Source organism: Schistocerca gregaria, chromosome 3 (genome assembly GCF_023897955.1).
Source record: "Schistocerca gregaria isolate iqSchGreg1 chromosome 3, iqSchGreg1.2, whole genome shotgun sequence".
Taxonomy (NCBI): domain Eukaryota; kingdom Metazoa; phylum Arthropoda; class Insecta; order Orthoptera; family Acrididae; genus Schistocerca; species Schistocerca gregaria.
Genome location: NC_064922.1, coordinates 481869813 through 481894016, shown reverse-complemented (window position 1 = coordinate 481894016; position 24204 = coordinate 481869813). Strand labels below are relative to the sequence as shown.

Below are 24204 nucleotides of genomic sequence, written 5' to 3'. Positions count from 1 at the left end.
AGCAGGTTTCTGCCGCTACACAGGAACCTGATGCGGCGGATGTAGCAAAGACATCAAGGTTCGATGAGGGCGACCGTGGAGCAACTCAGCCGGCGAGCGACCATAGCGGGGATGAGAGCGATACGGGGACAAAAAGAGCAATAACGCGTCCTCCCGAGAATGTGACTCTTTCAACTTCAACATCTGTGACTTGAAAGTCCTGACCAATCGTTCAGCGGCACCGTTTGGCTGTGGCGAAAACGGCACGGACATCAGATGTTGAATACCATTGGCCTTGCAGAATGACTGAAATTCTGCGGACATGAATTGTGGGCCATTGTCGGAAACAATAGTCTGTGGAAGACCTTCAATGCAAAAGATAGCAGATAACGCTTGGATGGTGGCAGATGACGTCGTCGAAGACATCCGGACAACAAAAGGAAAATTACTGAATGAATCTACCACAACCAACCATCGAGCATTCCAGAATGGACCAGCAAAATCGATGTGTAAGTCTTGCCAAGAGGAAGTGGCTTTTGGCCATGCAAAGAATTTCCCCGGTGGTGCTGATTGTTGTTCGGCACACACCATGCAAGAAGAGCACATATTCGTAATCGCGGCATCGATTCCGAACCAAGTACAGCAAGTTGACGAGCAAGTTGTTTCGTTCTCACTATACCCCAATGTCCTTGGTGGAGAATCTGTAAGACAGAGGACTGTAACGAACGTGGTACCACGGCCCTGGCTGATCATTGTCAGAACGCAACAGCAAAACACCACGTCGTACAAAAAGTCTCGCCTTGTGAGGAAAAAATCGACGAACCAACGGGTCCCCGATCCGTGACTTTGACAAGGGCCATTGCGTAGCAACAAAACGCAGAACGGGAGCAAGGACAGGGTCGGCAGCTGTGGCTGTAGCGACACGACGAAAATCATTCGGAAACGATTCGACCACGTCATCGGTTTCCTCATCAATGAACATGCAAGTAAGTTCGGAGGAATCGAATGCCCTATCCTCAGCAACAGGCAAGCCGGACAACGCATCGGCGTTTCCGTGCTTAGCAGTGGACTGATACAAGATATCGTAGCGGTACTGCGAGAGGAAAATAGACCAGCGAATGAATTTGTGCGCTGTACGTGGAGGTACAGGCTTGGTCGGATGAAAAAGCGATGTCAAAGGTTTGTGGTCTGTGATTATGGTAAAGTGACGACCATACAAGAAATCATGAAACATTGTAACACCAAATACGAGAGCCAATGCTTCTTTCTCGATCTGTGAATAATTTCTTTGAGCAGACGAAAGCAATTTGGATGCAAAAGCAATAGGGTGATCGTGCGATCCATCTTTATGCGCAAGCACAGCACTGATCCCGAAATCCGAGGCATCCACCATCAACAAAAGGGTCTTCCGGCGATCGAATGGCGTAAGGAAAGTATTGGATAGCAACGCCGATTTCAACTGGCGAAAGGCGCGTTCGTATTCCGTCGTCCACACGAACGGAACACCCGTACGGCGTAAGCGATGAAGCGGAGCTGAAATGGAAGAGGCATGCGGAATATATTTATGATAATAGTTGATTTTTCCGAGCACACTCTGTAGCTGCTTCAAATTCTGCGGCGAAGGCAAGTCGTGTATGGCACGGAGGTGCGTTGGACTGGGATGTATGCCTTGGGCATTGAGTACATGTCCCAAATATGGCAAGTCCCGAGCAAAAAACACACATTTGTTCTTCCGCAAACGAGGAACATTTTGTCGCAAGACCTGAAATAATGTTCTGAGATTGGCCAAATGTTCTTCTCCCGTCTTTCCAGAGATCACAATATCGTCCAGATAATTTGCTGCAGTAGGGACCGACGCACAAACAGTTTGTAGATATTGCTGAAACGATGCAAGGGCGGATGCACACCCGAATAGCAGTCGTTTGAATCGATACAAACCAAGATGCGTGTTAACCACCAAAACGCGTTGGGAGTCTTCGTCCACCGTTATTTGCAAGTACGCATCTGCTAGGTCCAACTTCGAAAAATATTTACCCGGGCACAGTTTGTCAAAAAAATCTTCCGGGCGGGGTAAAGGAAAAGTTGCAATCACTAGTTGGGGATTCACTGTTGCCTTGAAGTCTACACAAAGCCTCTACTTTCCGGAAGGTCTTGGCAAAATTACTAAGGGTGATGTCCAGAGAGAAGCCTGCACACGTTCAATCACACCTTGTGATTCCAAATCGTGTAATGTTTTTGCGACCTCATCAAGCAATGCGTGGGGAACATTGCGCGCTCTGAAAAATTTCGGTTGCGCGTTTACTTTCAGTTCCAAATGTGCTTTATAGTTCTTAGCGCAACCGAGGCCCGGTGCAAAAATGTCTGCAAATTCTTCACATAGACGAGAAACACTGTCTGAAGGCACAGTCTGGTTCACTGATAGGATCTTATTTACTATAGAAAAGTTAAACAACTGAAATAAATCTAAACCAAACAAGTTCACTGCAGAAGAAGAACGAAGGACGTAAAATGACACAAGTTTTGTTTGTCCTTTGTATGTAGCAAGAAGGCTGTACTGTCCTAACACAGGGATCCGGTGACCTGAATAGCTGCTTAGCGTAACATTTGCGGCACGCAACGGAGGTGTGCCCAGGAGTTTGTAAGTGTCTTGATTGATCAGTGAAACTGCAGCTCCGGTATCGATCTCGAATGGTATCAATTTGCCGTTAATGTCCAAGTCTACAAAAAGTTTATTGTCCTGCTGACGACAAGAGCGACTGTCTCGTGCAACGTGAAGTGACACTGGTACATAATCACTTGCGACTTGACGGGAGTTCCGGCGATGTCAACGCACTCTATTTTTCGGACGAACACAGTCACTGTTAGAGGGAGTGGCACTGTGCAGAGTGGACTGAACTACATGAATTTCCATGGGCGAAAGTTCGCGAGCCTGAGTATCCTTGGTTCGATTCCGATTCCGGCGCGAAGCAAAGGGCCTGGAACGGTTTTGAGCTTCCGATCTGAGCTTTTTCTGGCAAACACTCTGAACATGTCCTTTTTTATTACAATAAAAGCAAATAGCTTGGCGTGACGGGCAATTCTCACGCGAATGTTTAGTTGCACACCGCGAGCATGATTTGATCTCTGCATTAGCTTGCCGTCACGGTGCACGTGGCTGAGAGCCTGACGGCAGCGGCGCCGCCGGGCGCGAGGGCTGTTTACTGCTCCGTGCAGCTCGCCTGGCGGGCCGGTTAACGTGACACACTGCTGGCGAAGTTTCAAATGATTCCTCAGCAAAGTAAAGTGTGTCCTGCCGATCCAATATGTCTATCACTTGCTGCAGGGAGGGATTTACTAGTTTCAAAATTTGTTCCCTTACACGAACATCAGAAACGTTCTGTGCAATTGCATCACGTATCATAGAATCTGAATGAGGGAGTCCACATTGACACTCAAAAGCACAATCCCTAGTAAGGCCTTGCAAGGTTGCAACCCACTCCCGATTAGTCTGACCTGCCGTACGTTTTGTACGGAAGAAGGTATACCGTTTCGCAACTACATTGAGTGATTCTTTGAAATATGCATGTAATGCAGACAAAATTTCTTCGTAGGACAGAGTTGCTACGTCGCGTCGGGGAAATAATTTGACTATCACACGGTACGTGGTCACACCTACGGAAGAAAGGAGAAACGGCTGCCGCTCGTTACCTTGAATTCTGTAGGCGGCGAGATGGAATCCAAATTGGCGTGACCACTCCGTCTAGCTTTCCAGTGCAGCATCAAAAGGTCGAAAAGTGGGTGCAACAGCTTGTTGTGGCTGCGTTAGCGGTGAAGCGGCTGCTGCCGCATCGTTTTGCATCGCACGTTGACCCTGGACGAGCTGTCCTAGGGCATCCAGTGAGGCCTGGGTCTGCTGATTCTGTAAGCGATAAAATTAGGACAGTACATCTGGAGATTGTGGAGAAGCCATTACACAAGTAAATCAGGGCAATATCGATACGAACGCAGTTTTGCCTCGTCCCCTGTGTTGTGGTTGGCAGGAGAGCCAACCGTATGGTTAAAGGAGGCCGAAATGCACGCGTCTCAGCTCACGCAGGCTGGCGTGAGGTCTGGAACATGACAAGGGAATTAGAATTAAGAAAAATGGACGTAGCTGGTGGAACACTGAATTTTAATCCATTCATGGAGAACGTCGCTCTTTATGGTACATGATTCACAATATCAATAGTACGGATACTGGCGCCTTGCTAGGTCGTAGCAAATGACGTAGCTGAAGGCTATGCTAACTATCGTCTCGGCAAATGAGAGCGTAGAAGTCAGTGAACCATCGCTAGCAACGTCGGCTGTACTACTGAGGCGAGTGCTAGGAAGTCTCTCTAGACCTGTCGTGTGGCGGCGCTCCGTCTGCAATCACTGATAGTGGCAACACGCTGGTCCGACGTATACTACCGGACCGCGGCCGATTTAAAGGCTACCACCTAGCAAGTATTGTGTCTGGCGGTGACACCACACTACACATGGTGGCAGATTAAGTTCTTTAAGCACTCAACAAATCCAAAGCTTTCCATCGAACTGCACCGGGTATAACGCGGTCCATTACTGCCAGTCGCTCGTTTCATCTTCAACTACATCATACTCCCCAAGCCACCTAACGGTGTGTGGTGGAGGGTACTTTCGGTACCAATATCTGATCGCTTCAAACCTGTTCAACACGGAATGATTGTCGGTAAGCCTCTGTATTGACTCTCTCTAACTTTCTCCTCGTAGTTAATACGCGAGATGTTGTGGTGGTGGGGGTGGGGGGACTCCTCCTGAAAAGTGCTTTCCCGATATTTCAGTAGTAAATCTCTTTGTGATGCACAACGCCTCTCTTGTAACAACTGCCAGTGGAGTTTGTTTAGCATCTCCGTAACGCTCTCTCGCTAGCTAAACGATCCCGCGACGAAAGGCACCGCTCTTCGTTGGATCTTCTATATCTCCTCTATCAGTCCTACCTGATAGGGATCCCTGATAGATCAACAGTACTCAAGAATCGCTCGAACAAGCTCTTTATAAACCACTTCTTTCGTGGATGAATTACATTTCCTTAGGATTCTTCCGATGAATTTGAGTCTGGTATCTGCTTTTCCCACTATCTGTTTTATCTGGTCATTCCATTTACGGTCGCTCTTGATAGTTACGCCTAGATATTTTAAGGCTGATACTGCCTACAGCTTTTAGTCATCCCCTCAATCACTATAAATCGGCGCGCTCTTTATGCCATCTAAACGTCGCTTAACACTGACTGCAGACATTTGTGGATTGTGACGAGCTATTTGACCGATGCTCCCCCCACTCCCTCTCAATATTTTTAAGTCTCCAGAGACAATCATTTACCTAGATGGACTGCCGTTAGCACTTTGGTGCTCATGAGGGAATTATTCCGTGGGTTTAATGAGGTTTTTTACAATCGCCCTCCACAATAGACGGTAGTTGTGTCTGCCAGTTCACAAGGTCTGGTTGGTCTTGGATTAGCTGGGACTGTTCCTTTGCGTTTACGGTTCATGGTCCCATCACCATCAGTCAAGTTAGGCCACTTCAGAAACTTTGAAATGCCCCTGATTGATGTGTTATTGAGGTGATAGCCAATGACTAGTCCCCGTTCGAAATCACTGAGCCATCAGGACCGGCCTGTTCTGTTTTTGCTCTTTCTCTCCTTTTATACCAGAGGTTCCGCCTCGTGTGATGCCTATTCCCAATACTTTTGATCAGTTTGGGTATGTACATATGTACCAAATCCCCTCCTAAACTACTGGATCAATTTGAGTCAAACTTGATTATTTAGTTTCTCTAAAGGAACACAATGTAAGAACCATCTACCTTACATAAGAACGGAGGTGGGAGTGAAAAAGAGGTGACAAAGAAGCTGACGCAGGAATGTCTGGAGTAATTAAAAACAAATTTTATACATACGTTATTTATTATTTGCATTACTCATGCTCATCACAGAGCAAAACTACTTCACATTCAACAACAGATTTTACTCTCAACAAGATGGACTACCCTTGGGATCGCCAATCAGTAGCCTCCTAGCTGACATTTTCCTCAATCAGATAGAAAAACAAATCTTTGACAAAACGGTAATACCAAAACAGTACAAAATAATATATATTGGCGCAAATATGTAGATGATATAATTTGTTTAATAGATGAACCATAGCCTCGCATAAAAGAACTTCATTACAACATAAACTCCATCCATCTTCAAATATAATTCAGCATTGGAACACAAACAGATGAAAAACTTAATTTCTTAGATCTCACCACACATAAGAGAAACATTAAACATTAATTCACAATCTACAGAAAACGAACAATCACCTGCACCATGATTCATAACCAATACAATTTCCCCATAACTCACAAAGAAGCCAACTTCAGATATTTACTTCACAGGCTGAACAAAATACCCATGAATAAACATGATTACACACGAGATCTGAACACCAAAAAATAAATTGCATAGGAGAATGATGTAAAGAGAGTAGACGAAATAAACCATAATATACAAAAACAACACATAACCATGAAACATACAAACAAACACAACACAACAGACAACAAATCAGCAGACAGTAAGTAACAAATGACTTTCAACAACAAAGTCACACATAGGGTGGGTAGTACAATAAGGAAACAAGGATTCAACATCGCATGCAGAACCAAGAACACAACACAAAGCAGACTTGGAAGAAATACCACGAACACTGACTAATACAGCCAACCCGGTATTTACAAACTTATTTGCAACTGCTGTCAATCTGTATATGTGAGCCAAACATGTAGGAATTTCTGAACCAGGTATACAGAACATCTCCGAGCACTGAAAAGCAGCAGCTCACATTCAACATTTGCAGACGTCCTGATAGCACACAATCACCACACAACAAACATTGAAACTGACTTACACATCCTAAAAACTAGTGGCAGCTTATACCAAAAATTAACTATACAAGAAAACTATCACATCCAAAAATCAATAGCCCAAGGAAAGAAAGTACTCTGTGCAACAAAACCCTCTTCGCTACAATAGAACAACTATACAAATAACAACCACACCATAACTAGTCATGAAAACAAAATTTTTTCTACCTCACCCTCTCTGTCTCTCTCTCTCTCTCTGTCTCTCTCTGTCTCTACCTCTACCTCTGTCTCTACCTCACCCTCTCTCTCTCCCTCTCTCTCTGTCTCTCTCTACCTCTACTTCTACCTCTACCTCTACCTCTACCTCTCTCTCTGTCTCTCTCTGTCTCTCTCTGTCTACCTCTACCTCTACCTCTACGTCTACCTCTCTCTCTGGCCCAGTACTCAACACACACACTCAAACATACACAAACCATACACCACTGACACCAAATACAATTGAAACTCGAGCGCCTCACCAAGCAAGAAACAAATGAACACCACATAGCCAGAACAACTTGTAATGGGAGCGAAAACTCCGCCTATGTTTTGAGAAATCGAAAAAAGTGCAGTGCCAAGCGACCATAGGTTAAGATGTAAGCCTATTTACTTCGCCAACAACACAGGAGAACGCACCAAAACTTCAAAACTTAAAGTTACATACAATAAAACGTGATACATATTCATTTCCGTTCGTCAATGCGTAACAAACAGAAAAACAAATTACGTTTTGCTGTTTGCAGATGACAAGTTGCATAATTTGTAGCAGAATAGCTGCAAAATAAATGGACAGTAACATGATGTTAACTAATGCTTACATCCACTTTTCGGCAATTAAGATATAAATTGAACTTTTACATAATGTTGTAAACAACGCAAATGTTAATATGTAACAACAGTTTTACAGTTAAAAAAAATCTAAGCCACTGACGATAGCACGAAAGTACTGAAACATGTATAGGTGAAGCAAAACAAAACAAAGGTATCTTGCAAAGGCGGAACTATTCTTCCCATTTTCGTAGCAAGCACGGACACAACAAGAAGAACTGCACCACAAGATGATTATTATTTGCATTATTTGTATGAAAGTACTGTGTGGGTAATACGCCACTTTTTTCCACCCATAGTGCTGGGAGTGGGGGTGAGAAGCCGTGACATGTAAAAATATTATTTAGTGACCAATACTGGTATCGAATCCGAAATTTTTGAGGTCTCTAGGTTTATTGCCGACAGTTTAAATGACGTTTCAACCGAGTTATGTGCTTATGGGTGGGGGGGGCGGGGGGGGGGGGGAGGAGAGGAGGGAGGTCCAAAGACATTTCATCTCATCTCTGTAACGCCTGAAGTGAGTTCTACCAATCTGGACGCACATGTGACTTGCAACTTGGGAAAAAAAATTCACTTATCTTAAAAGCGTCGTAGAACATCTGAGCTGAGAGGGACTGGAAAGAGATGACATAAAAGCATAATTCAAGAACATCTGGAGCAATTTTCAAGAAATTTATTGTATACGTAACTCACTTTTTTTATAAAAGTGCTGTGGGAATAACACATCTCTACTATCTCTAGGGACGGAGATAGGGTGAGAATAGTGCGATGCATAATAACATTTTAAAACGACCTGTTGGTTATTTCTTTATCGTTTTTGGTTGACTTGAAATACTTTTAAACTATGAAATACACTTCGCCTCATATTTGTGCTGTCCATGTGTCCATCTGCAGCAAGCTAAGAATTTTGTCTACGTGTTTTCGGACGTTATATTACGCTACAAGGCTGAGCGCCACAGCTAAATTTAACATCCTATCTGGTGTCTTATGATGTAAAACAGCCGAGAATAAGACCTGTATGTGTGGATCGTAGATGATATGAGGGGTACAGATACTGATATTGTTATATTTGTTACGTCAATATGTACCCACTTTAGAATATAGTTTTTTCTCTGCGAAGAACAGTCTTCCTGCAAACACAACTCATAATTAATTACCTGATGTGTCCCGCACGGTCGTAACTGCACCACAAGGTGGACTACGCCTGTCACTATAGACTATGTTCAGTACATGACCTTCTGCCCTGGAATTAATAAACATTAATAATATGCTTGTACCGCGCGTACTTGGGGGTATTTAAAACTAAAAACTAACTACTCGTAGTAGCTATAATTGTTAGTCTGCAAATGGAGGAAATGCTGATGTAACGTTGTTTAGTACACTGTCTTCAGTAATCAACAGAAAGCTCTGCACATACACCATTAACACCCTGTACGTGACGGAAGTGTACCCAGCCGAAGCTATGCGCAGAAAGTTTGTGTGGAATAGAGCGGAACCTAATCGTGACATATCTAGGAAAATCTTTTAGTTTTGAGGGTACATAATCGTGAAACATGTAGGAAAATTTTTCAGTTTTGAAGGTACTCTAACCGAACATTGCAGTTAGTATGTAAAACGGTCGCGTGTCCGGTGTCCAGTGCGGTACGAGCTGAATGCTTCATTATAGGCTCTTGTTCGTTCTTTCACAAAATCAGGCTGCACGTAATTATTCTTCGTCGCGCATCAGTCGGCATTTTCAATACCATTGAGATCTGGTACCTTCTTATTACTCACGAAGATATACACGTTTATGCTAATTAATCTGTGGTGTTGGACTGAGCTCTAAGCTGCATAAACAAAAATACATTTACAAAAATTTCCGAGTATTACTTTGTTAATAAAAGAGCCTAAAGTTTATTAAATCAAACTAAATGGTTTGTAATCCTTGTGGAAGATTTCCTTCCCTCTCACCTGATCCAATGATTTTTCTAAAAACTGGAGCAGAAATTAAAAAAATAATTACGTAAGTAATAAAAAATAGGATTATAAGAATAGTCTGTTGTATATATAACGGTTTCTAGCAGATGCTGCACTGCTGTTGCATTCTTTTTCATTTACCTTTTCCTATCATTAACATTTGTGGATGAAAACTAATGTAGCCAAGTTTTTCAGCAGTTTCGTCCCGACAGTTTTTTTTAAACAGATACGATTACCGCCTTTCCTTCGATTAAACATATGCCAGTTTGGAAATATTTGTTTGTTAGATATTTCTTTGTTCTTCTATATTACACATAATTGATTTGGCAATGATACATCTCCATCTACATGCATAATCCGCACGCAACCATACAGTGCTTGGCGGAGTGTACCTTGTACCACTGCTAACCGTTGCCTTTCCTGTTGCGCTCACAAATGAGCGAGGGTAAACGATTGTCTAATTGCCTCCGTATCACCTCCGATTGCTCTTATTTTGTAATCGTGGAGCTTACGGCCTATGTACGTTTGTGACAGCAGAATCGTTCTGCCGTTAGCTGCAAATATCGATTCTCTTAATTTTCTCAACTGCGTTTCTCCGAAAGAACGTCGTTTTCTCTCCAGGAACTCACATCTGAGTTCAGAAAAGAGGCCCGCACGTTGATGAACCGACCATTAAGAAATGTAGAGCAGTTCAGCTCTGAATTGTTTCAATATCTTCTTTTAACCTGACCTTGTGGGGATCCCAAACACTCCAACAACACTCAACAATGGGTCGTGCCAGCATTCAACACAAGGTCTCCTTTATAAATGATCTATACTTTCCTAGAATTTTCCCAGTCAACTGAAGTCGACTATTCACATTCCTTACAGCTGGGCTCACGTGATCGTTAAATTTTATTTGGCTGTACAAGGTTACGCTTGGATATTTATTCGGCGTAACTGTTTCAAACAACACAGCGCTAATAGTGTATTAGAAGACTGTGGGATTGTTTTTCCTACTCTTCCCCATTAACTTACATTGGTCTACATTTAGAGCAAGCAGTCATTCATTAAATCAAACAAAATTTCTGTCAAAGTCATCCTGCATTGTCTTACACTGCACTCAATGACAAGGTTCTCTTGTAGTAGCGTCGTCAGCAAACAGTCGCAGATTGCTGCTCATCCTATTCGGCATCATCACATTATCCATGTCGATTAGTCCCTGACATCCAGTGGCGGCCAGATGTGACAGAGGCAAATGCAGATGGCAGTCATCTGTCTCACTGGCGCCTGCATGGAGCCGATCTGTCAGACGCCGAGGTACATCCACGTAAACGATGTAGCTCACAATTGCGGATATTTCAGCAGAGTGTAGCATCGCAGGCACAAACTTGGATACATGTTGAAACCTCCGTTTGTACCGACTCAGAACCTCATCGCGTCAGTGGCCACTTTTCCTCTGTCACAGACACAGTCTCAACGCTTGGTAAGCGACTCAGAAGTATATGATACAGTAATTTTGTCTCTAAATGGATGACCCCGAAGGTACTGATACTCGTGGCGTCAGGAACAGCTACGATGAGACTGAAAGTTCTTGCGGCATCACTAATCGTGGAGTCTGTGAGTTACGAAATTTAACATGCGTTTTAAGGTTCGTTGTCCAATGAAACGAGCTGCCTGCTCGCGCATGTGGAGGTAGAATTCGGGCTGCGATTCACGGCTCGTTCAGACACCGGTCGCAGCACTGTACCAGTGACCAGTGCTATGACGGAAACCGTGCGACTGAAGGTGTTCTACCTGGTGTAGTCGCATAATACCTAGCCAAAGAAATCTGCAATGAGACATTCTCAGAAAGTAATACTCTGAGTTAGTCCCTCAGCATCAGCGTCCTTAGATTAAAAGCATCGTAAGTATAAGTACGTAGGCGCTTTGTTCCAGCACCATCACAGCTGGAAAACTGCCATTTGGTCGAAAATTCATTTGCTTGTTCCAAGATTTTCTGTTCAAGAACGTGGGAAACAAATAGGCGTCAGTTCAGTTTGGAGACAAATGCGGATAGTACTTCTTCCATAATTTTGCTGACATACTCTGTAGAGATTCTGAAGGACAATACCAGAGTCGGGTAAGATTCTCCTGTTCGTAAAAACCTGAAAAAAATATAATTAAGCTAGTATACCTTATTAAATGTATATATCATGGCATTTTAAGTGACGTTTTTGAGAACGTATGGAGAACCATTAAGGACTCATGACGGAGAGACAGAAGGGAAAGAATGCTTGGAAAAGGATCAAATGCCTAAGCAAATCAAAAGAAATGGATCGTGTGTGATCACTAGGTTTTACTGGGTGTACTTTAACGTAGAAGGCAATAAGCAAATTTCTTGATTTTAAGGATACTCCTTGCATCTGCTTCTAGTTTCCATTTCTTTGCCTCTGGGAAAAATAAACTGAGCTGTTACTGCTCATGCAGAAGAGTTAAGGACAGGTCTAAATTTCGTTGAATCCTCATGTGTCTCTAAAGTAACAGCGTTTCAGTCAGTCCTGTTGTTATGACTATAATGATTCCTTTCTCGAAAACTACTGCTCCTATAGCCATGAAACTTTTACTGCTGTTTATTACAGCATAGAAATCATACGAGTACTAGTACAACATAGATAAGAAAGTTCTCAATCATTTTGTCACCTCTCAAACAAAATTCTGTGGAAAAGTTGGTCAATTTCGTTTCGCGATAACTCCTGATTGCCAACAATTACATCCAGTTTGACTGCTTATCCGTCACAAACAAGACACGGAGAAAACAACTGCTTGATCTGAATTCGTGTAAATGTTGACAGTCGGTAGTCGTCGCGAATCGAAACTGACCAATGTTTCCACCGAATTTTCCGGGACAAAATAAGCTTGTTTGAGAGGTAACCAAACCAGTAGTAATTTTTTCCACTCTGAATTATTAGTTTTGTGATTGTTATGGCCTGAAGTGGCATTAAAGTATCATAGCAGTAGAACTAGCAGTCTTAGAGAAAGACAAACGTTTTAGTCGGAAAAGCAGAATTTTTGTACCTATGGGTATAAAACGGAAAAAAAGATTTAAATCTCTAAAAGTATTAGAGCCAGAGCGGTGAAAGTTGAACGCTAAACTAGTAATTCAGATCTCTAATGTCATCATATAGAATATTGACTGAAATGGTGTTACTTAAGACACACACGTGGATGCAACGAAATTTAGATATGCCCCCAAACTTTTTTCAGACGCTGTATTTATACATTTTTCGAAATCTTTCAGGCAGAAGAAATGACTGACAATAGTGTTTCAAACATTATAACTGATTCCAGGGACAATACAGAAATTGTATACAGATCACTTCATGTAGAAGAGCTTGAAATGAGACACAGATACAACCTCCGTTAAATGTTTCAGATAAAAAAAATGGTTCAAATGGCTCTGAGCACTATGTGTGATGTCCTTAGGTTAGTTAGGTTTGAGTAGTTCTAAGTTCTAGGAGACTGATGACCTCAGAAGTTAAGTCCCATAGTGCTCAGAGCCATTTGAACTTGCAACGAGACTCATTCAATCAGGAAACATGATTCCAGTCAGCAAGTGTCCTTCAAGTGTGTTGACGGGCACAGGCGCGGAGTAAAGTTTTGTGTAATGCAGTCATCAAGCGTACACTTGTTGTCTTATATAGGCGTTGCCGACCGCAGCGCCGTATTCTGCCTGTTTACATATCTCTCTATTTGAATACGCATGCCTGTGCCAGTTACTTTGGAGCTTTAGTGTAGAAGTCCACCGTTTAAACTTTGATGATGTTCTTAATATACGAACTGGCGATAACTGTAATGCCTTCTTCACTTTTCTTCTTAGATATTTTTTAAGGGTGGCGTTTGTACCTCTTTAATTCTGATGAATTTTGCATGAGCACGAGACATGCAGTCAACACCCGCCTTACCTACCATCTAATTAATTATGCGCATAACAGTAACGAAAGGAAATGATGGTGGACCCTACTAACTGGTAAAATGAGTGCACACTCGCAATAATTTAATAAAAATCGTAATATATTCAGAGACAAAAAAAAGAGAACTTCATCTTAATGAACATGAGGAAATGGGAGTCTGCATATATCTACGAAATTATATGCGGATTAAATATTACAATGAGATTCATTGTACATCAGAATATAAAGGCATATGATTATCGACACAAACAGTAGGTTAAAGGATGATGTATACTGAACTATTATGAGAATAAGAGTTGGCTCGAGAACAAGGGGCTCCTACTCTCTGGGATACAATAGATTGGTGATAATGACTCGAGATCCTAATGAATCAAATATTACTTTCCCGACTATATTGCAATATCGCGATTAGTAGTGAGAGTTCAAATGGGATCACATGGAGAAACAAGCAAGGTGGACTTGTAGCAAAGTGAGCGCGCGTGCTGCTGAGGGGTTCCGTATAAAAATGATAGGCCCTACAATGCTGAAGCCGCAAAATACTGTACCAGACCGGAAATCTGCAGCATGTCGTCGATAGGCAGCGTTCTAATTATGTGGGCGCCGACGTCTGCCGTGGAGCAACTCTGTTTCAACCCCTGACCTCGAAGGCTGTCCGATAGTTCGAAGTTCTGCCGAAAAATTGCGACTAAGTGGCAAGACCGTCCGACACCGACGGAGATCAGTTCCCGAAAGCCTGTACCCACGAAACGCAAGAGCAAAGCCAACATTCCTCCACTCACTTCTACTCTCGAAAATCGCAAATCAGCATTCAGTGCTGATTCCAAAATTTCCCCACAGAGTCTCAGAACATCATTCGTACCAATAGCGATCATTCCCTCCAATTTCGAACAGCGCTTTGTGACGTCAACTAGCCTCAGTTTAAGTTGACAAATCATGTCTCTGCTATTCAGCTGAGGTCACTGAACTGGCCATTTCACCGGCTATGAAAACAACATGACTAGACCACCGGCCATCCGGCGCCAGACAGTCACGCCCAAAAGGGCATGGTCCATAATTATTCTCAGAATCATGAGGACAATTCAGTGGGTCGGTGCCAGCAGTCTTCGTTCCAGATGCACTGAAACGGTAAACACATAAACTGCGGCGACACTCAGACGTCTCGCAGGTCGTTTCGCCTGCATACAGCAGGCGAAACTCGACCGACGTCAGTCGTTCCACCAGGCACTTAAGCCTATTGATGTACGACCCTCTCAGTATTGAGAGAAGTGCCGCCCCCACCCGGAAACACAGTGTGCCACGTCCTCTGGTGCTTGCCTCGCACAGCCCACCCAGGGAAGTAACCCAACATGCATAGGAATCAAGTGGAAAGTATTTTTAGCTCTCAGTACAAATACCCTCATTACCATAACGTTATTCGGCCTGTTACCACCGTGCAATGACATAAAACATTAATAAAATTGATGAAAATGAGAGGCTGCATGAATAAGAGGGCATGGAACCTCTCTCACCTTTGGAATATTTTGCACCAGACGATGTCTCAGTGCCGTAAACACGCTTACGAACTAGGGGTGCACGGAGAGGTGGCTGATGTGGCAGGTTTTTATCGCCGTACAGAACGACCACTGGTGGATGAGCGGTAACATGGATAATTGGAGAAGCGAATCTGGTGTTGCTATTTCTAGAGTAACACGAGGACTTCATGTGCAAATAATTATATTTATTTTCATATTTTGAACTCTGAGTGCTTTTGGGTGCATTTTGTGTAGGATTAACTAGAGAGTCAGTTGATGAGAGCTTGAATTGCAACATACGTTGCTGTTGATTATGTTCATAATATATGTGGAGGTATACTAAATACAATCACCCCACCACCAAGTACTACGTCTGGTCCTTAAGGCGGTCAGTATTAGAACGAGTGACGTCCTCATCCGAGCCAGGGGACTTACAACCAGGTATAATGCTGCTCAAGACTGCTGCGATAAACCCCGCAACGGAACACAGACTATTTTCTCATTACACTTTTCTTTCTTTTTTGTGATCAGGGACATTGCTGATGAATGTGTAGGCTACATCTACACCTACATCTACATCTACATTTATACTCCGCAAGCCACCCAACGGTGGGTGGCGGAGAGCGCTTTACGTGCCACTGTCATTACTTCTCTTTCCGGTTCCAGTCGCGTATGGTTCGCGGGAAGAACGACTGCCGGAAAGCCTCCGTGCGCACTCGAATCTCTCTAATTTTACATTCGTGATCTCCTCGGGAGGTATAAATAGAGGGGAAGCAATATATTCGATACCTCATCCAGAAACTCACCCTCTCGAAACCTGGAAAGCAAGCTACACTGCGATGCAGAGCGCCTCCCTGAAGTGTCTGCCACTGGAGTCCGCTAAACATCTCCGTAACGCTATCACGCTTACCAAATAACCCTGTGACGAAACGCGTGGCTCTTCTTTGTATCTTCTCTAACTCCTTCGTCAACCCGACCTGGTACGGATTCCACACTGATCAGCAGTACTCAAGTATAGGTGGAACGAGGCTGCCTCGAAACCAATTCTTGTTTTCTCTGCCATGAATTTCAAAACAAAGGAGCGATGGGAAACTTGGGTTGATTTTTGCTACATTTCGTAGAGTGTCATAAGATATTACCAAACAGCGCAGTTTGTCTCAGGGCTGCACTTTGAAGATGTAATGAATGGCACCAGGAGCTTACGATAAATTTCCCAAAACCTGTTGACACCACTGTTCCTCGTGCACAGGTGTTCCACCGCTGAGCGCCCACGCGACTGGATGGCTGCGGCGCCGCACCGTGTGGGGGCGAGGCTGCCATGGAGGCAGTGAGGGGGGCGGCGCTGGGCGGCTCGGCGTGGCCGCTCAATGCCAGCAGCGGCGGCGGCGGCGACGGCGGGGGCGGCCCGGAAGGCGAGGTGGCCGCGCTGCTGCTGCTGGCGGGCAACACCACGCTGCTCGCCCTCTCCGGCGCCAACGACTCGCTGCAGCCGCTGGACACGCTCTACGGCGCCTACAGCGTCGATGGCGAGAATGCGACGGCCAACGGCAGCGCGGCCGCCAACGGCAGCTTGCGCACCGGCGCGCCGACAGCCGCCGAGCCCATATCCGACGTCATCGTCATGGGCGTCACCTCCCTCGTCCTGGGCCTACTCATCCTCGCCACCATCATCGGTAAGTACAGCTACATTGCACACTTGAGAGCCGAACGATTCAGGAACCGCTGGTGCGAGCCATCTGCTGTCTCTTTTACAGGCGAGAATCGAGGTGCGCTTACTTTCACAAGGGAAGCGTACACCCAAAGCCTCACCGAGTTTGCTCATCTTCCGCACAGTTGTAGTTATCATTCAGATAAAACGTAGTAAGTGTGAGCTAGTTGATAAGATTTGCATTTCACTAAGGCTTTTTGCTGACGGAGCTGTTGTACACAGAGAATTCGCAATCATCGAAAATTGTAGCGAAATGTGGGAAGATCTGCAGAGGATCGACATGTGGTGCAAAGAGTGGCAATTAACCACAGGCATAAACAAATGCAAAAAAACTGCGAATACATAGACAGAAAGGCCCTTTACTGCATGACTAACTGAGCACCTTTCATTGCCTAGGTATGTACCTTTTCGTATGTTCTGCTCCTTCTACGCTCTCTCCATCCTACTCCTCCTCCACCTCCATAACTATCCACCTCCTCCTCCACCATCTCTCTGCTCATCTGTTCCTTCCACTCATCCATCTCTTTCTCCCTCCCTTTAAGACAACTTCTTCCTTCCCCTCTACCTCCTTCTCGCCTCCTCCATCTCCTTTTCCCCTTCACTCTCTTCATCTCCTCCCCTACCATTTCTTTGAACATCTCTTCCTCTCTATACCCATCTCCTCTCCTTCCCTTTCTCTCTCCTTGTCTCCACTCTTTAGCCCACTTACAACTTTTTTCATTCACTATTCATCTGTCTTCCCCCCTCTGTTTGCTCTTCACCCCATATAAGTACATCTCCTACTTCCTCCTCCGTCCACGTCCTCCACTTCCCTTTCAGTCCATTTCACCATTGCTCTCCGCTTCCGATTCTATTTCCTCATTCCCCTCTATCTGTCTATCTCCTCTGCTCCTCTGTTTGTGCCCACTTCCTGCTTACCCCTCTCTCTGCCCATCGCTCCTATCTCTCCCTCTCTCCATGTTATCGGCCCTACCCCCATAGTAGCTTGCTGGTTCTCGCCCCCAAAGTGCTTCTTTTCAGATAGTAAATAGTATGTACACCAAAGTTAGTTGAAATCGATCCGGGGTTTGAGGAAAAGCTTTTTACCCGTGGCTTTGCCAGTGTACGCACATATCACGTATTTTGCTCACGCATTTAACGTATTTCACACATAGTTCCTCTGTATATTCAGCGAATTGCGCCTTGCAGTTTCGTTTTCATGCAACTCAGTGTTTATGACGTCCTATCTCCTGAACCAAGGCCTACGAGAAAGGCAGGCCGCAGGGCATATGTCACGAAGGTAGGCCCAGCTCGCTCTACTCGGTAGACAAACTGCGTTTCTACACCTGTAGCTAGGTATGTATATACCAACGAGAATAGCATCTTTTATTGGAATCCACTATTATGAAATCTTACTGTTAGTATTCCTACAAAGATAGGAAGTCCATAGGCCTATTAATATCTTTTGTGGCTCTACTGAGGTATAATACAATTAAAGTCATATCAAAATGATTATCAGTTGCATAAGACATCATATCTTCTATGAAATTAAGACCGTTATGCAGGAGAGACTAAATGCTATAAAAAACCTTTATACAATTTACGTTGAGAATTTGTTTTAAATTTCGTTATACAACCAGTAATCAGTAAGACTGCATAATAGCAGATTCCAATAGAAGATGCTATTCTCGTTAGTACGTACACACCCAGTTGCGAGTGAACAGGTTTAGAAACGCATTTTTCCCGCTGAGTTAAATGAGCGAGCGAGCTCAAGCCTACCTTCGTGACGTACGCGCCGCGGCCTTTCATTCTTGTGGGCCTTGTCTTGAACTACGTGTCGTACAGTGATATAATTTTGTACATACATTCAGCGGTGTATTTGGATAATGTTTGCGAGTAAAGATAGTAGCAATGAAGTAATAACATTAAACTCCATGCATGGTGTGGCAGATTTTCACGAATCTCTGAGTTTATGACCTCATGCCACCTGAACTGTGTGTCATAAAACGATATAATGTTGCTGGTATGTTCAGCGGCATATGTAAATACTGTCTGCTGACTGTGTCGTGAATGGAATTAGTAGTAAAAGGTAATAATTTAAAACGTCGTGCCTGTTGCGGCAGATTTACTGCATTAATAGCAAAAAGTTATTAGGTTCATCATTTTATGGAGGTTTCAGCGAGAAAACGTTACTAAGGGTTTTAAATTATGTGTAATGCAAGTCACTTCTTATTCATTTGATTGTGCCTTTATCCCACGGTTTCGCAGGTTCGGCATGGTTAGCATCGGATTTGGCAAGATTAATGTTAAGGAGTGGCTGGATGCCCTTCCTATCGAATCCCATATCCCCCAGTACGGAATGAGTGTACCCCAGCTGCCTGCGTCTAGCGTAATCCATGGAACAGTGTGAAAGCGTTCAGATGTCGGCGAGATGTGTCACTAAGGCGGGACGTGGGAACGAGCATGGCATTCACCTAGTGGGATGTGGAAAACGCCTAAAAACCACATCCAGGCTGGCCAACACACGAGCCATCGTCGGTAATCCGCCGGTCAGATTCCACCCAGGGCTGGCGAGCCTACCCAAGTCCAGGAAGCAGCGTATTAGTGCTCTCGGCTAACCTGGCGGGGCGTGTAATGCCTGTCACTATGTGCTCTTATTCTGAAGTACTGGATGAATAAAAACTTGGTATTCTTTTTCTCCCCCACTCCCACTTTTTTGATAGGCAGGTGATTATTAACCTCACAGTGATTCTTTCCAAACAGTTAAGTGATACGTCTACCAAATATTTTCTGAAATCGGTTCCGTGGCTTACGATAAGAGGTGGAATATACATACATACACACATTTTTGAACAAGCACAGTTAACAGTTACTTCCGTAAAATATGTAGGACTGTGGGTACGGGGCGATCGAAAGTGGATCGACCTCATAAAATTAACTGCGGTTAAGGCAGATGCCAGACTGAGATTCTTTCGAAGAATCCTCAGGAAATATGCTCCATCAGCAAAGAATGTACACTACTGGCCACTAAAATTGCTACTTCAAGACGGAATGCAGATGATAAACGATTATTCGTTGGACAAATATGTTATACTAGAACTGACATGTAATTACATTATCACGATATTTGGGTGCATAGATCCTGAGAAATCAGTAGCCAGAACAACCACCTCTGGCCGTAATAACGGTCTCGATGCGCCTGCGCACTGTGTCAAACAGAGCTTGGATGGCGTGTACAGGTACAGTTGCCCATGCAACTTCAACACGATACTACAGTTCATCAAGAGTAGCAACTGGCGTATTGTGACGAGCCAGTTGCTCGGCCACCATTGACCAGACGTTTTCAATTAGTGAAAGATCTGGAGAATGTGCAGCAGTCGAACATTTTCTGTATCCAGAAAGGCCCGTACAGGACCTGCAACATGCGGTGCGAACAAAAGGTGACCGAGACGTGTAACCAATGGCAACCCATACCATCACTCCGGGTGATACGCCAGTATGCCGATGACTAATACACGCTTCGAATGTGCGTTCACCGCGATGTCGCCAAACACGGATACAACCATCATGATGCTGTAAACAGAACCTGGATTCATCCGAAAAAAATGACATTTTGCCATTCGTGCACCCAGGTTCGTCATTGAGTACACCATTGCAGGTGCTCCTGTCTGTGATGCAGCGTCAAGGGTAACCGCAGCCATGGTCTCCTAACTGATAGTCCGTGCTGCTGCAAACATCGTCGAACTGTTCGTGCAGATGGTTGTTGTCTTGGAAACGTCCCCATCTGTTGACTCACGATCCGTTACAGCCATGCGGATAAGATGCCTGCCATCTTGAATGCTAGTGATACGAGGCCGTTGGGATCCAGCACGGCGATCCGTATTACCCTCCTGAACCCACCGATTCCATAATCTGCTAACAGTCATTTGATCTCGACCAACGCGAGCAGGAATGTCGCGATACGCTAAACCCCAATCGCGGTAGGCTACAATCCGACCTTTATCAGAGTCGGAAACGTGATGGTACGCATTTCGCCTCCTTACATGAGGCATCACAACAACGTTTCACCAGGCAACGCCGGACAACTGCTGTTTATGTATGAGAAATCGGTTGGAAACTTTCCTCATGTCAGCACGTTGTAGGTGTCGCCACCGGCCCCAACCTTGTGTAAATGCTCTGAAAAGCTAATCATTTGCATATCACAGCATCTTTTTCCTGTCGGTTAAATTTCGCGTCTGTAGCACATCATCTTCGTGGTGTAGCAATTTTAATGGCCAGTAGTGTATCTTAAAAAACACTCGTTCGTCCAAGTTTCCTTCGCACAGACTGAAAGGCTGCGTGCGAAGTTCAGATGTAGACATAACAGACCCTGCTCTGGCAACGTAACGTTCCCAAATACTTTAGATATATCGAGGTTCAATGTTATATGAATGTGTTGGATAGCATGCCAGAATGCCAGTCGCCGATCAAAAGCGCTTATCAAACCGGCTAAGGTGCTGCATCAAAAGTCCGCCTGCACTGCATTCCGGATCGTCATTTTTTTTAATCTTCCTTCAAAAACTGTTATCGTCTCAACAAATTATGTTTCGTCAGCAAGAAACGATTGTCATACGGTTTGTGTGTAATTTGATTATAAACCTCTCACCATGTTTCATCAGTGTGCGCCGGTTCACCTTTTAAGTTTGCATCGAACACCATCCAATTATCCGTAACTGAATATTTTTCAGTCACCGTTTAAGGTATTGGTAACGGATCCATTTGAAAGATATCTGCGGTGACTACACAGTGAAGAACGGGCTACATGGGCAACTCTGATGTCTTGAATAAGAATTCCATTACTTCTGGCATCGAAGAGATCTGTAACACGGCTGGTAGGAAAGCAAGAAACTCCAGACTATTCTAAGAATAAGGAACACAGCTGCTGTCTCGTCACGCACCAAAAGCAATGCATATGCAGTCTACATTATTCGCAGCACGCAGAACATGGTACGTCTTCACAGCGATACGTGCTTGAATGAGTCGATTCGATCAAGGTGGCGCAATGAATTCGCATTCAGGAGGACGACAGATGAAATCCCCGTCCGGCCATTCACATAAAATTTTCCTTGAGCTTGTGTCCCGTCGGTAATGATTTCGTTGTTGACGGTAAGTTAAACTCTAATCTCCCCTTTTACCTTCTTGAATGGTTCTATCAATGTAAGCACATCACGATACTTTGTTATACCTCGATTCTACCACTCCAGGAATGTATCGATATGATTATCATTACTACTATTCTTCCTTTTCGAAGTAACTTCATTCGTTGTACCATTGCAAAGAGTCAGGTGGGAGATTAGTGTTAAGAAATGACGAGACTCTAAGAACGCTCAGCCTCCTAGCCTTCCACCTTAGCCGTTGCGCTAACGCCCCGGTTTGACTTCTGACCTGATTTTTCGATAACGCTTAAAAATAGTAACGTAGTGGAACAGTATTTTTTACATTCCAGTATCCACTACAGACGTGTGGATGATGAGCTAAATTGGTGGTACATCGGGTGTATGCTTCCCTTGTCAGTGGAGTCGGAACTGTTGCGTGTTCGTGCCTGCACGTCAGATTCTTCTCCGGGTGGGACGTTAGCCGCTCGCCAACTTGTTACTCCTCTGAATAATACTGACCAAGTTGTCGCTATGTCCTCTTGTACTGACTTACTCCTCGCGAAGAGGTTCAACGTATTCCTAGTGCCTTGGTGTACGATCGGATGACGTCTTAACCATTGACTGGCATGTACACTATGTGATCAAAAGTATCCGGGCATCTGGCTAAAACTAACCTACAAGTTAGTTGCGCCCTCCATCGGTAATTCTGGAATTCAGTATGGTGTTGGCCGACCCTGAGTCTTGAGGACAGCTTCCACTCTTTCAGGCATGCGTTCAATCAGGTGCTGGAAGGTTTCTTGGGGAATGGTAGCCCATTCTTCACGGAGTGATGCACTGAGGAGAGGTATCGATGTGCGTTCGGTTAGGCGTGGCACGAAGTCGGCGTTCCAAAACATGTCAAAGATGTTCTATAAGATTCAGGTCAGGACTCTGTGCAGGCCAGCCCATTACAGGGATGTTATTGTCGTGTAACCACTCCGCCACAGGCCTTGCATTATGAACAGGTGCTCGATCGTGTTGAAAGATGCAGTCGCCATCCACGAATCGCTCTTCAACAGTGGGAAGCAAGAAGGTGCTTAAAACAACCATGTACGCCTGTGTTGTGCTAGCAAAACAACAAGGGATTCAAGCCCACTCTATTGAAAACACGACCACATCATAACACCACCGACTCCGAATTTTACTGTTGGCACTACACACGCTGGCAGATGACGCTCACCGAGCATTCGCCATACCAGCACACTGTCATCGGATCGTCACATTGAGTACCGTGATTCGACACTCCACACAACGTTTCTCCACCGTTCAATCGTCCAATGCTACGCTCCTTACACCGAGCGAGGCGTCGTTTGGCATTTACCGGCGTGATGTGTGGCTAATGAGCAGCAGCTGTACCATGAAATTCAAGTTTTCTCCCCTCCCGCCTAACTGTCAGACAACTTGCAATGGATACTGATACAGTTCGGAATTCCTGTGTTATGGTCTGGATAGATGTCTGTCTATTGCACATTATGACCATCTTCAACTGTCGGCGGTCTCTGTTTGTCAACAGACGAGATCGGCCTGTACGCTTTTGTGCTTTACGTGTTCTTTCATGTTTCCGCTTCACTATCACATCGGAAACAGTAGACCTAGGAGTGTTTAGAAGTGTGGAAATCTCGAGTCCAGACGTATTACAGAAGTGACACCCAAACAGCAGACCACATTCGCAGCGCACCATTCTGCTCTCTCACGATCTCTAATGACTACTGAGGCCGCTGATGTGGAGTACCTGGCAGTAGGTGGCAGCACAATGCACCTAATGTAAAATACGTACGTTTTTGGGAGTGTCCGAATACTTTTGATCATACATTGTATTTTTACTGTCAGTGATTCCAGGTGTCTGTGTCTAATTTTTCTACTGGGGGGAAGATACGTTACAGGATCCAGCTATCCTCAGCAGCTGCTGCAAGCAATGAACAGTTGTGTTCTCACGAAAGTCGATGAAGAGTAAAAAGAGGGTCTTGCACCATTCTTGGAGAAGCAGGGGTATCTTCTCCATTCTTTTCTGAAAAGGATTGGTCTGTTTCGACGGAACTGTTCGAGTGAATCAATTACGGCGTTGCCTTTCCTATCGGACAACTTTGTAATATGAAAACCAATTCAAGTGATGCTTACTTAAGGTAAATGGGTCGATCTGGAGAAAAGTGATGCTCAAATCAAGTAAATTCCCTTTAATCATTTTCCACTTTAGCGGGAAACAGGGGTCTGCCGTC

General features: G+C 44.4%; 2 protein-coding genes across 2 annotated transcripts in view; one reads left to right on the top strand and one right to left on the bottom strand.

Annotated features, from left to right (window-relative positions):
• LOC126355438 (uncharacterized) overlaps positions 1–16744 on the bottom strand; it is a 92315-nt gene extending 75571 nt beyond the window's left edge. Inside the window, exons 1-2 of the mRNA XM_050005747.1 lie at positions 16644–16744; positions 16331–16559 (exon numbers count right to left, since the gene is read on the bottom strand). Coding sequence (XP_049861704.1) covers positions 16331–16559; positions 16644–16744 — 330 coding nt within the window. The remainder of the gene's footprint in view (positions 1–16330; positions 16560–16643) is intronic.
• Positions 16640–24204, top strand: part of LOC126355437 (5-hydroxytryptamine receptor) — a 491691-nt gene continuing 484126 nt past the window's right edge. The window contains exon 1 of the mRNA XM_050005746.1: positions 16640–16800. Coding sequence (XP_049861703.1) covers positions 16749–16800 — 52 coding nt within the window. The 5' untranslated portion in view covers positions 16640–16748. The remainder of the gene's footprint in view (positions 16801–24204) is intronic.